The sequence below is a fragment of the Hyperolius riggenbachi genome, chromosome 6, assembly GCF_040937935.1.
Source record: "Hyperolius riggenbachi isolate aHypRig1 chromosome 6, aHypRig1.pri, whole genome shotgun sequence".
Lineage (NCBI taxonomy): Eukaryota > Metazoa > Chordata > Amphibia > Anura > Hyperoliidae > Hyperolius > Hyperolius riggenbachi.
Window position 1 is genome coordinate 33,697,941 of NC_090651.1, and position 14,574 is coordinate 33,712,514.

The 14,574-nt window shown below is 43.8% G+C and overlaps 1 protein-coding gene across 1 annotated transcript in view; it reads left to right on the forward strand.

The window, feature by feature from the left end:
* Positions 1-14,574, forward strand: part of COL24A1 (collagen type XXIV alpha 1 chain) — a 505,872-nt gene that overhangs the window by 167,446 nt on the left and 323,852 nt on the right. Inside the window, exon 5 of the mRNA XM_068239109.1 lies at positions 3,123-3,176. Coding sequence (XP_068095210.1) covers positions 3,123-3,176 — 54 coding nt within the window. The remainder of the gene's footprint in view (positions 1-3,122; positions 3,177-14,574) is intronic.

Genomic DNA, 14,574 nt, shown 5'->3' on the forward strand with positions numbered 1-14,574 from the left:
ATGTGCGAGTGTAGTCGGCCATTAGTGTGTGAGCTTAACAAATTTTACATTCCTTCTGTGAATCCCCTACTCTGTACAAATCACATAAAAATGTTTCTAGGCACTGGAATGAGGCCTGACTTCCGTGGAAATGTTTTCTGAGTAAATACACGACCTGTGACAATCCTAGCGCATAGGATAGCATGGTGTAAGCGCTTTCAGGGGGATTTTGAAAAATCGCAGGCGCTTAAAAAAATCCAAAAAGGCCTCCAGTGTTAACGAGTCCTAACAGTTGTGCACTCATAATCACCACCAGGCAAGCAAAGTATTTTCTTTAACATATATCCATGCTTTCCTGCATTTATTTATCAAGAAGTAGTTCTTGCTGCAGGTGTGCGAATGAGATGATATCATGCAGGGACTAGCTGTTTGATTACAGTTTCACACGCATGCACCTGCATTGAACAAATTGCTTCCTTGGCCCAGACATCTTTTTCTTGTCCTAGATCCCAACCTCCAAGTGACACAAACCTTGTGGTCCTGTAGCAACATGCTCCACTTCTCAATCCCCTAAGAGAACTACAGTGTAACTCTTTATTTTTCAAGTCATCGCCCCCACTTCTGCTGTCTTAAAGGAAATCTCCAGCGAAAAAAGTAAGCAGTTAAAATCTGACAAAATCGACAGGTTTTGAACTAGTCCATCTCCTCATAGGGGATTCTCATGGTTTTCTTTGCTTTCAGAAGCATTTCCTGAACGGCTAAAACGATAAAATACCAGTTAGCCTCCCTACTCGCTTGTACACTATTTTGTCAGTTAGACTTAGTAACTGCCATTCGGGAAATGCTTTTTAACCACTTGAGGTCCACAGGCTTACAACCCCTAGTGACCAGGTGATTTTTTACAATTCAGCACACTGCAGCTTTAACCGTTTAATACTTGGCCATACAACTTAGCAGCCAAATGAATCTTGCCTCCTTTTCTTCCCATCAACAGAGCTTTCTGTTGATTGGACCTGACTGATGTTTGTTTGTTTATACATTTTATTGTTATTTATTTTTTAACAAAAATGTATATTTTTTTTTAATTCACTCCCCCCTTCCTTCCCTCCTTCCCCCAGAGATCCAGCACTAGCATAACCTCTCATAGGCATCAGCCTATGAGAGGGACTTGATTGTGTGTCTCTTGGAGACAGCTCAGTGACAGAGCTGTCTCCTGTACAGCTCTTCACTAGATCGCAGCGCTGTACAAATCAAAATACAGGTTTTTGGGGGATTTTTTTAATTTATAACAGCCCGCCAGCCACGATCATGACTGGCAGGCTGATCACAGAGCCCCGCTCTGTTTATTTACGGAAGCTCGTGCTAGAGCAAGTGCGAGCTCCCGTCAAATCTCACGCATCACGAGATCATGCACCCGTGCGTGATTGTGGAATAAGGAAGCCACTCTGCGGCCGCCATCCTGCGTTAGGCGGTCGCAGAGTGGTTAAATCAAAGAAAACCCTGAGAATTCATGAGGAGATGGACTAGTCCAAAACCTGTCAGTTCTGTCAGATTTTAACTGCTTACTTTTTTCGCTGGAGTGGTTCTTTAAACAACTGAAGCGAGAGGGATATGGAGGCTGCCATATTTATTTCCTTTTTAACAATACCAGTTGCCTGGCTGTCCTGCTGATCTCGTTGGCTGGAATAATGTCTGAATCACGCACCTGAAACAAGCATGCGGCAAACACAATCAAAGTTAAAGCGTACCAGAGCTCAAGAAAAATAAAGAATCGATACCTATCCGGGGCTTCCTCCAGCCTCATAAGCATGTGTGAGTCACTCGCCGTCCTCCCGCGGTCTGCCGTTCAGCCGCGATCAGCCCCAGTAACTGGCTCAGTCACGTCAGTCTGGGTCTACTGCGCATGCGCAGAAGAGCCGACTAGCGCGATTGAGCCAGATTACCGGGTCTGATTGCAGCCGACCGGAGGCACTCAGGAGGACGGCGAGGGACGCATCGGTGCTCCTGGGGCTGGAGGAAGCCCCGGGTAAGTATGAAATCTTTTTATATTGCCATCTCAGATACACTTTAAACTCCCCTCCAACACAGCAGTTTAAATTAGATTGTAAGCTCCTCTGAGGACAGTTAGTGAAGTGAAGGCAGGGATTACATTATAAGATCCCATAATGGCAGGGATTAGATAGTAAGCTCTTTGGCATGTGGCACATTTGGTGAGTGATAGGGAGCTCAGAAATCACTTAGTGCCCATTCATCCCCCATCTGCCAGAGCCGGCTGTTGGTAGCCATCCACCTCTATGTGCAAACTCTGTGTAGCAGGACGAATGTTCAACAGGCTAACTGCTACTGCCATCCTGCTGCCCACAGCCCCGCCCCTTGCTATCCTGGTGCCTTTGTGGCCTTGCCATGACTATATGTCACTACAGTGCCTCTTTCAGTTTCCTGCTGCTGCTAGTTAAGAGAAACCATGACCAAGAATTGAACTTTATCCCAATCAGTAGCTGATACCCCCTTTTACATGAGAAATCTTTTCCTTTTCTCAAATGGATCATCAGGGGGCTCTGTATGGCTGATATTGTGGTGAGGCCCCTCCCACAGGAAACTGTGAGGATCATTGTCTGTGAACCTCGTTGCATTGTGGGAAATAACAGCTGTTTACAGCTGTTTCCAACTGCCAAAAAAAAGCAAGCAGCAGCTACTTCCAGTGACATTACCTGCCAGCAGTAAAAATGTCCCCATGTGATAAATGTCAGAATGTAAATCAGGGAGAGGAAAGCTTCTACAACAGGCAAACACTGACAAAATCATTTATACATTATTAATGTGAAAATTAAGCACTTTTTTTTTTATTACATTATTTTCTCTGGAGTTCCTCTTTAACACAATAGTAGATTAGTTGACTTTCACCTAAATTAGCCTTAACATGTGCGAGTGTAGTCGGCCATTAGTGTGTGAGCTTAACAAATTTTACATTCCTTCTGTGAATCCCCTACTCTGTACAAATCACATAAAAATGTTTCTAGGCACTGGAATGAGGCCTGACTTCCGTGGAAATGTTTTCTGAGTAAATACACGACCTGTGACAATCTCTCCCCAATCATTCCCTGACAGCACAGCGGATTAACACCTGGATTTTTGTCTTGCAGGGTATGGTCGGACCTCATGGCAATCCTGGATTACCTGGCCCCCCTGGTTCAAAAGTAAGTGGAACGAGCACGACAGATGCACGTGCAGCAGCAGTGACATCACATGATAAATGAGGATACATTATGCATCTAAATCACAGTGTGCAGCTTCCACGCTAGAGGGGAGAGTTCTTTACATCAGAAGAGATTAGCTAAATGAAAACAGGAAAAAAAAAAAAAGTCTCAAAGAAAAAAAAAAAAAAACATTTCCAAGAGAGAATGTTAATAGATTCTCTCTCAAATGCTGCCAAGTGGGAGGAGAAGTTATCAGGATAAACTATCAAACAGCCCCCGAGCGTTAACAATTCGGAAGAAAGTCACCTTTACCTAATGCATCCAGTATGATGTTTCCACTTGTAGAGGAGCAGCACAGGGACACTTTGTCATTACACCAGCCTAGAATACGTGTTCACTAAAGCGCACCTGAACTGACGTGATGGGAGAAATATGGGTACACAGAGATGGATTAACCGTTTCAGCCCCCGGGTATTTTTCACCTTATGCATCAGAGCAATTTTCACCTCCCATTCATTCGCCAATAACTTTATCACTAATTATCACAATGAATTGATCTATATCTTGTTTTTTTCCGCCACTAATTAGGCTTTCTTTGGGTGGTACATTTTGCTAAGAATTATTTTTTGCTAAATGCATTTTAACAGGAATATTAAGAAAAAAATAATTATTTCTCGGTTTTCGGCCATTATAGTTTTAAAATAATACATGCTACCATAATTAAAACGTATGTATTTTATTTGCCAATTTGTCCCGGGTATTACGATATTCTGTCCCTATCACAATGTATGGCGCCAATATTTTATTTGGAAATAAAGGTGCATTTTTTCAGTTTTGCATCCATCACTATTTACAAGCTTATAATTTAAAAAAGTTTGTAATATACCATCTTCACAGGCATATTAAAAAGTTCAGACCCTTAGGTAACTATTTATGTTTTTTATTTTATTTGGGTAATTTTTGGTGCGGGAGGTAAACAGTTAATTTTAAATGTGATAATGTGTGGTTATTTCATTAAAAAATGTACGTAGATGTAGTTTTACAATTTGGCCACAAGATGGCCACAGTCAAAAAAACATTTTTTAGCAGAAAGACCGCGGCTTCTGATAAGAAGCCGTCGGTCTTTCTACCCGGGAACTTAGATCAATGAATGGGAACTATGTCCCCATTCACTGATCTCCGGGCTAACGGGGGGCAACACGGGCACGCATGGAATTGTGCAGCAGCGCAACAGTAGCCGCCTAGACGTGACAATCACTTCCAGGTGGCTTAAATGGTTAAGATGTAATAGGGACCTAGGCGAGGTAGTAGATTTGAGGCCCCCATGTGGTCCTTTTGGTAAGCTGAAGTGAAGAGAGGTCAGAAAAGATGGCAGGTGGGCCCCTCAAGACAGTCCCACTAGCTCCGCGGGCGTCACCCCGCTTTGAAGGAGAGAGGACACCACGGTTTGGCGGTGTCCTCTCTCCTTCAAAGCGGGGTGACGCCCGCGGAGCTAGCGGGACTGTCTTGAGGGGAGGCGACTTCTCTCTGCTGCATTGCCCGGCCAGCGTTCTCTCCTGTGATGAGTATCTCCTATTATTGCACTTTCTATTCTTCTCATGCACTTTAACCCCTTTGGGACCAGCACCCTCTGCCCCCTTAAGGACCAGAGGGTGCTGGTCCAGCAAACCGCCGCTTCCCGACGAATCGCCGCAATAATTCGTCGCTCCCGCCGGACACGCTGCTCTGTCCCCGCCGCAGGCTGCTCTCTCTGCTGTCTCTATGACGGCAGAGCGCTGTGCGCCGGTCAGGAGCCGCTTTCATTGGCTCCTGATCCTGTCACTCCATGTAAGCCAATGGGAACGGCTTACATAAATGACAGGGCCAGGAGCCAATGAAAACGGCTCCTGCCCGGCTCACAGCGCTCTGCCGTCATAGAGGCGGCAGGGCATCACATTGCGGCGGGGGCAGAGCGGACAGAGCGGCGGGGACGGGCGGGGGCGCGCGGTCAATGGGACGTAGAGTTTACGTCAGGTCAGAACCGCAGCGCCCCCTGCCCGCTGTAGATTCATACTCGCTCGGTCCACAGGAGGTAGTTAACATATAGGCTGCTCCTTGGTGTTCTTCATAGTTGTTGCTATTTATTGACTATTTATTACATTTTTGAGGTTTTTGCTACTGTTTTATACATACTCATGCACCAGTATTTTTGTATTTGATGTTTGTGCACTTTTGTTTATGAACTTCAGTGATTTAGCCAGTTTTGCACTATAAGATATAGCTAATTAGCTTCCATATGCACTATATTATTTATTACTGAACCCGGGTTCAACCACTGGTGGGCTCTCTTTGATGCCCATCCAGCTGGCCATACTAATTATCTTGATATATTAATTATTCTGATTTATCATGCTTCAGCAATATTCATATATAGTTTTGGGCAATTTGTATGCAGCAGAGATTGGATCATGCCATTGTTTTAATTGTTTTTAACTAATATTGTAATTCATGTGTGTCTACATATTATTTGTCATATTGGGATTTTGAATAAACATTTTTGTACCTTTGAGTGGTGCTGTCCATAGGGGCTTTCTGTCTCTCTACTTGCTTATAAACATTTTTTGAGCCCCAGCACACTCCAATACACATTTATATTGCCAGTGATGCGGACATATCTTTTTTTGTTAGGATTTGATCAGCTGTAGCAAATAAATGTTTTTCTTTAAAGCTTATTATTCTATTGCTTATGTTTTATAGCAGAGAGGAAGTTCTGAATTCAGGTCCACTTTAAATTGATTGTTGCTTGCTCCTATACCACATGTGCTCAAAGCCCAAGGCTCCCAAGTTTTCTGGAACAGCTGCATTGCATCCCTCCGGATTGCTGGGACATAGCAATATTCATTAGTTTTAGTATTAGTTGTGTCTACATCAATTGATAGTGATGGTTGGAGCTGTCTCATAGTTTTATTTTCTGTTATCTCAACATTTTAAACAGCAGCCATGACAGTCTGATGTAAAATTTGCCTTAATCAGTCGCAAAACAAACAACAGTAATGACCAATTGAAATTTTCAGCACTAAGACCTTATCAGCAGCGTTTCCTCATCCAGATAATAGTGTTTTGCCTTCTATTTACTTACAGGGCATCTGGCTAAAATTTGACTTTCTGTTTAACTGCCTCATTTGCATGTTTGCTTGCTGTACTGGAAAACAGAAAGGGACTTCAGACAATTTCTTAGTAGGACTAGTACTATATGTACCTATGTTTATCTCATCATGTCACATGTCAATTGAGAGACAGAATATCAACCACAATGTAACAAAAAACACATTACATGCAAGTTATAAATTGATGTGTATGGCATTGAGTGAAATAAGTATTTTATCCCTAAGCAAAACACGACTTAGTTCTTGGTGGAGAAACCCTTGTTGGCAACTACAGCAGTGAGAGGTTTCTTGTAGTTGGTCACCAGGTCAGCACACATCTCTGAAGGGATTTTCCCCCACTCCTCTTTACAAAACCGATCCAAATACTTCAGGTTTCGTGGCTGCTGCTAGGCAACTCAAAACTTCGGCTCCTTCCAAAGACTTTCTGTTGGGTTGAGGTCTGGAAGACCCATCCACAACCCATCTTCTGTGTGGTGGCTGAGGGAAAGAGGTTCTCATCCAAGTTTTTAGAGTCCTCTTCATTGGCTCCTCAATGCGGTGAAGCCGTCCTGTACTCTTAGCAGAAAAAAAGAGGCAAAGCAAAATTTTCGTTGGATTATTCTCAGTATTTCTGTTCCTCCAAACACAGTGGTTTGAATTGATGCCAAAAAGCCTGATTTTGGTCTCATTTGACCACAGAACTTTCTCCCAAGCCTTTGCTTAATCATTTTGATGTTCACCGGCAAACTTAAAACAGTCTTTACTTGTGCTTTCTTGAGCAAAGGGACCTTGTGAGTGCTGCAGTATTTCAATCCATTACATTGTTGTGTGTTACCATCGGAGTTCTTAGTGGTCCCAACTGCCTTCAGATCATTAATACCCTTGTCCCATGTAGTTGTGTGCTGATTGCTCACCAGTCTCATGACCACACTAACCCCATGAGGCAAGATCTTACATGGAGCTCCAAAAGGAGGACCATTGATGGTCCTTTTATACTTTTTCCATTTTCAAATTGTTCAAATAATTACAACAACAGTTGACACCTTCTCACCAAGCTTCTGGCTAAAGGTCTTGTTACCTATCCCAACATTTATAAGGTCTACAGTCTTGTTCAGGAAGTCCTTTGACAGCTCTTTGTTCTTGCCCATGGTGGCAGAGAGGTTGCAATGGAAGAACCTGATTCTGTGGACAGGTTTGCTTTATATGCATAACGAGCTGAGATAAGGAGTAAAGCTGGCCATACGTCTAGTGATTTTGTGGCCAGATCGACCATCTGATTCAATAATTTTATATTATAATTTTATATATTATTATTATTATTAACTGGTGCAGCAACAAGAATGGCCAATCAATGATTCGACTGATTTCAGGGCAAAATCCGTTAAATGTATCAAATGAGCAAGCTGGAAAATCTCTAGGCTTGATTCACAAAGCGGTACTAACAGCTAGCACTCTGGTGAAAAGCCCTTTATCACGTCTAAACTCAGTTTAGGCGTGATAAGTTTAGGCATGATAAGTTTAGGCGTGATAAGTTTAGGCATGATAAGTTTAAGCACCAACTGGGTTAGCACCGCAGTGCACAGCTGATCAAAAGTTTTGCGCTAACAAAGTCTGGTGCACTTCGCATAGAGTTTAATGGCGCTGCTTTGCGCGCTGGACTTTGCATACAATCTAAACTTATCACGCCTAAACTTATCACACCTAAACTTATCACGACTAAACTTATCACGCCTAAACTGACTTTTCACCAGCGTGGTGCAATGGTTATCATGCCTAAAGTCTTTTACTGGGTTAGCACCGCTTTGTGAATCAAGCCCTCTGTCTGATGTGGTCGATTGGGTGAAATCAACTAACATGATGGACCCCCAGCCACTGTCCCCCCAAATGTAAATGTCCCCACCTACTGCCTTCGCATTCTAATTGTATAATAGTAACTTCGCTTCTATCTATCTATCTATCTATCTATCTATCTATCTATCTATCTATCTATGTCTCTATCTATGTCTTCTTGTTGAGCTAGATGTATTGTGCCAAAAACAATTCTGGGCATGACCCAGTCATGCTTGGCGAAATAAAGGTTTCTGATTCTAATTCTGGCTTGAATGATAAAACTACATCTTTTGATTCTGAATTCTTTCTAATATGCCAGATGAGGGGTGTGGTGGGGGCGTGGTTGGAGGTGTAGCAGGGGCATGTCTTTAAAGACAAACTGAAGTGAAAGGTATATGGAGGTTGCCATGTTTATTTCCTTTTAAACAATACCAGTTGCCTGGCAGCCCTGCTAATCTATTTGGCTGCAGTAGTGTCTGAATTACACCAGAAACAAGCATGCAGCTAATTTTGCGAGATCTGACAATAATGTCAGAAACCCCTGATCTGCTGCATGCTTGTTCAGGGTCTATGTATAAAAGTATTAGAGGCAGAGGATCAGCAGGACAGCCAGGCAACTGGTACTGCTTAGAAGGAAATAAATATGGCAGCCTCCATATCCCGCGCACTTCAGTTGTCCTTTAAGTGTCCCTCTTTCTTATCTCATAATGTTGGGAGGTATGTTAGGGAGGTATGTCCCTTCAGGTGTGCTTTGAAAGCATAATTGTATGTGCTGTCCAGGGTGCTGATTTGGGGTTTTGCACAATCAGCATGATTTGAGGGTATTTGATGTGAGTTTTCAAATTGATTACCAAGTGTGACCCTCCCCGCTGATAGTAGGAGGACATCAGGCATGCATACTGGTATCCACATGCAGTGGCGTAGCCAAGGAGCTGTGGGCCCCGATGCAAGTTTTACATTGCGGAGCCCAAGCACTCTATACATAACAATTGATACGGCATACCAAAACCTGCCAATGGCAACCACAGTGTCAAAGGTGCAAGACGGGGATGGGGAACAGTGTGTTAATAATTACCACTATTTAAAGCATCTATAGAAGTGATTATTATGAGTGCAGGACCGATAGCTAATACTGTGGTTGAGGGAGGGTCCTTCGGGGCCCCTCCGGCCTAAGGGCCCCGATGCGGTCGCAACCTCTGCAACCCCTATTGCTACGCCCCTTTCCATACGCCAAGGCTGCAGGAAAAAAAGGTGCTATTCAGCATTTGGGGCCTGTTTAAATGAGGTCCTATAAAAGTCAAACAGGCTAGGACACTTGGGTTGGTATCTACATTCTGTACAGTATGCCCTCCCTCTGCATTTCTAATTTGCATGTCACATGACATCATTCACCCATAATGCTCCTGTGAGACACATCTGGAGCAGCATTGCCTCCACAAAGTCACTTAATGGATGCTGGAGGGATGCCCACATCTTCGTAAAACACTAACGCTTGAAAATGTTAGCAGATCATTTGTGTGTACGGAGCAGGGATATAAGTGCCAGGGTCAATTTAAGCATTACATTCTATTTATGACGCAACTAATTGGTATTTTACTTCAGGAAATTACTGATTGAGTGGGGGCAGAAATATGGTCAGAAGATGGAATGAATAATAAATAGCATCATATGTAAGACGATTGTGGTTAAATGATGTCACATGTGATTGTTTTCTAGCTGGAGGACACATGGTTGGGAACATGTCACATGTGAGAGCCGACTTTCCATTGTTCGCTTTTATGAAATAAAATTGATACTGTGGCCATGGCAACTTCAAACTTGTGGATGTAGCAGGTCCAAAATTTCAGAAATCCCTATTTCCTGTTCAGAGTTTTAAAGCACAAGACATTCTTGTGATTTAAAGCCCAATGCCAGGATATTTTTTGTTGTATTTTTACCTTGAAGAATTTATCACGTCTGAAAATTTACTCTTTAAATTTGACTATAGCTAAAAGGCTAATTTGTCAAACAGTGATTAAGGGGACCAGGAAATTTAGTGTTAGTGGTATTGGTTGGAAGTTTAGTGTTAGGTTTATCGGGAGAAAGGTTCGTGTTAGGCATATAGGGTTAGGGTTAGGTGTATTGGCAGGAAGGTTAGTGATAGGTGTATCAGGAGGAAGTTTAGTGCGTAATGCTAGGAAGGTTGGTGTTAGACGTATTGGTAGGAAGGTTAGTTTTGGAGTTATTGGTAGGAAGGTTAGTGATAGGAGTATCGGGAGGAAGGTTAGTGTTAGGTGTATCGGGTGGAAGGATGGTGTTAGGCATATCGGTAGGAAGGATGGTGTTGGGCGTATTGGTAGGAAGGATGGTGTTAAGCGTATCGGTAGGAAGGATGGTGTTGGGCGTATCGGTAGGAAGGATGGTGTTAAGCGTATTGGTAGGAAGGATGGTGTTAAGCGTATCGGTAGGAAGGATGGTGTTAGGCGTATCGGTAGGAAGGATGGTGTTAGGCGTATCAGTAGGTAGGTTAGTGTTAGGTGTATCAATAGGAGGTTTGGTGTTGGGCATAATGGTAGGAAGGTTAATGTAAGGCGTATCAGGAGGAAGGCTAGTGTTGGGTGTATTGGTAGGAAGGTTAGTGTTAGGCCTATTGGTTGTAACCTTTGTGTTAGGCATATTGGTAACACGGTTAGTGTTAAGAGAATCGGGAAGAAGTTTAGTGTTGGACATATTGTCAGGAAGGTTAGTGTTAGGCATATTGGTAATAAGGTTAGTGTTAGTTGTATCGGGAGGAAGTTTAGTGTTGGGTGTATTGGTAGGTAGGCTAGTGTTAGGCATATTGATATCGGTAGTAAGGTTAATGTCCGGTGTATCAGTAGGAAGGTCAGTGTAAGTTGTATTGGGAGGAAGTTTAGTGTTGGGTGTGGTGGTAGGTAGGTTAGTGTTGGGTGTAATGGTAGGAAGGTTAATGTTGTGCGTAATGTAGGAAGGTTAGTGTTGGACGTATTGGTAGTAAGGTTAGTGTTTGGCGTATTGGTAGTAAGGTTAGTGTTGGGCGTAATGGTAGGAAGGTTAGTGTTGGGCGTATCAATAGGGAGGTTAGTGTTAGAGGAAGTAAGGTGAAAATATACGCTTCCTGAGCCCTCCTCAGATGATTGAACCATAAAACTCTTTGGGTTGACTTATGGCTTAAGAACAGTAGAGAATGAAATAGCAAATGAATTAGCAATTCTGAACTGGATGCTTTAAAGAATAGCTACTTTTGCTTGGGTCTTATCAGAACGTAGCAAAACTTATGTAAGATTTGTAAGTAAGCAGTTGTACCGCTGAAACGATGTCCACACATCTGCAACAAGTTTTAGCCAAGAATCCAGGCTGCCCTGGAGTTATGACAGAGATGTTCATGCCATTGAACAAGTGCCTGCAGTACAACGAGCAGCGACTCTTTAGCAACACTCGCTACGTTATGAATGCCACATTCACGTTCTCGTTTTGCTGGCCCCCTTATGTACTCTGACCGCAGGTTATCAGCCCTCGTTCCGTCTGGGCAATCGAGATAGCCTTCTGCTCCCGATGCAGCAGAGACCGTCGAGCTGTAAGGAGGTGACGTTCTCTAGAAAGAGAGAGACTTTGCTGTGGTTTTTGGAGACATATGTCTTCATTTCATTCACTGAATTGCAGCCAGTCATCGTAGAAGGCTTTGAAGTTAAGTAATTGTGTTGTCTGGCTATTGGAGAGCAATGTGTCGCATGTGCTTGTAATCATAAGCCGAGCATGTGTTAAACAGCCATAACAAAGCTCTGAGCTCACAGAACCCTTCTACAAAAAAAGGGTTTTCTAAGTACACAAAGATAAAAATAATATTACCTTACTTGAAGCCTTCCCGGCGTGAGTTAAAGCAGCTGTTTCTGTATCTGGCCTAATCCCCGATGTAATGCCATTAAACCCTTTCCACTCAGCTTATCCGGAGTTCCTTGTTATTAAACACACAGGGGATCATGGGATTTGATTGGAATTAGTGCTCAGACTGGTGTGAAGGGCTTCGCGAAAGGTGTTGTCACATCCATTTCTGGGCTGTCAGAACAGCTATACAGTATAATGTAAATGTCGGAGGAGGCCTAGCGGTGGTGGGTCCGCATATTAAAAAAGATTAGTCTAAAGTCTGACTCCTGGCAAAAATGTGCAGGAGTTTGGTGGCAGAGTGTGTGTAGAAATACTTGATTAACTGATATCGGATCAGAGCACCCTGTCAGGAACCTCCGCTAACAACTTCCTGTAGCACAGACATCCACTGCTGTAGGCTACACACTCTGCCTAGGAAGTCTCAGCTCCGCCTTACTCCCTGAATAGCAGGATTATAAAGAGAGCCAGTAAGCACGTTTGTCAGACGGTGTAAATCTGTGCCTGTAAATGCAGACTTTAAAGCAGATCTGAGCTCAGAACTTCCTCTCTGCTCTATTAGATAAGCAACAGCAGAATAACCTTTAAAGACAAAACATTTCCTTGTTACAGCTTATACAGTAGAGCTCCTACAATGATGCTGTAGTGGGGTTACTTCCTGGTATCCTTGGAGCACAGAAAGGGTTAACCTCCTGTGTTTACATATAAGCTCGAAACTCGTCAGAGAGCTGACAGCTCAAATTACACTAGCTCATTACTTGCAGATAAGGGATAATTAGACAGGCTGTTCTCTGTAAACACACACAGGGTGGATTTCTTTGTTTTTTCCTTTTCTCCTGTGCAAGAGTTCAGGTCCGATTTAAGAAATGATCACATTGGTGCATGTTAAAGTGTGCTTTAGGTCCCCTTGGAATTTTTTTTTAAACATTATTTTATCAATACAATTCCAAGGGTTGAAGCAAAAGGGGTGAGACCTTGCATTGCCATTGGTGTCCCATTCCCTCACCACACCTACAATGACAGCCTCACCAGATTTCCAGGCATGCCTTCATCACACCTCCAGTCATACCCCCACCTTACTTCTTCTTATTCCCTTACTACGTTAACAATGTTAGCCCCACATGACTTTTAGGGATGCCTCCACCACTCCTTCAGTCATACCCCCACCTTACCTCTACTCTTTTCCTTACAATGTTAGCCCCACATGACGTTTAGGCATGCCTCCACCACTCCTTCAGTCATACCCCCACCTTACCTCTACTCTTTTCCTTACAATGTTAGCCCCACATGACGTTTAGGCAGGCCTCCACCACTCCTCCAGTAATACACTCACCACACCTCTACTCATTCCCTAACCATATGTACAGGGAAAGCCCCACTAGACTTTCAGGCATGCCCCTCCATCTCCAGTCATACCCCCACCTTACCTCTACTCATCCCCTTACAATGTTAACAATGTTAGCCCCACACAACTTTTAGGCATGCCTCCACCACTGCTCCAGTAATACACTCACCATACCTCTAGACAGAGGTGCCTGGCTCTTCTACTGACCACATATGCTATTGCCTGATGAAGCAGGATCAAACCTGCGAAATGCATTGCATTGTCCCCCGGAGTATGTAAATAAACTTGTTGTATTTGACAAACACATTGGCAATTTTTGTGTCTGCATGGAGGAGGTAAGTCCACCACTGCCTCTTTATGTTTTAAACTTTTTAGATTTGGCGCCTCTGTATCCATACTATGCTATATGTACAGGGACAGCCCCACCAGACTTTCAGGCATGTCCCTCCACCTCCAGTCATACATCCACCATATCTATACTCATGTCCCTCACCACTCCCTCAGTGACAGTCCCACCAGACTTTCATGCATGTCCCTCCACCTCCAGTCATACATCCACCATATCTATACTCATTCCCTCACCACTCCCCCAGTGACAGCCCCACCAGACTTTCATGCATGTCCCTCCACCTCCAGTCATACATCCACCATATCTATACTCATTCCCTCACCACTCCCCCAGTGACAGTCCCACCAGACTTTCATGCATGTCCCTCCACCTCCAGTCATACATCCACCATATCTATACTCATTCCCTCACCACTCCCCCAGTGACAGTCCCACCAGACTTTCAGGCATGTCCCTCCACCTCCAGTCATACATCCACCATATCTATACTCATGCCCTCACCACTCCCCCAGTGACAGTCCCACCAGACTTTCATGCATGTCCCTCCACCTCCAGTCATACATCCACCATATCTATACTCATGCCCTCACCACTCCCTCAGTGACAGTCCCACCAGACTTTCATGCATGTCCCTCCACCTCCAGTCATACATCCACCATATCTATACTCATGCCCTCACCACTCCCCCAGTGACAGCCCCACCAGACTTTCATGCATGTCCCTCCACCTCCAGTCATACATCCACCATATCTATACTCATGCCCTCACCACTCCCTCAGTGACAGTCCCACCAGACTTTCATGCATGTCCCTCCACCTCCAGTCATACATCCACCATATCTATACTCATTCCCTCACCACTCCCCCAGTGA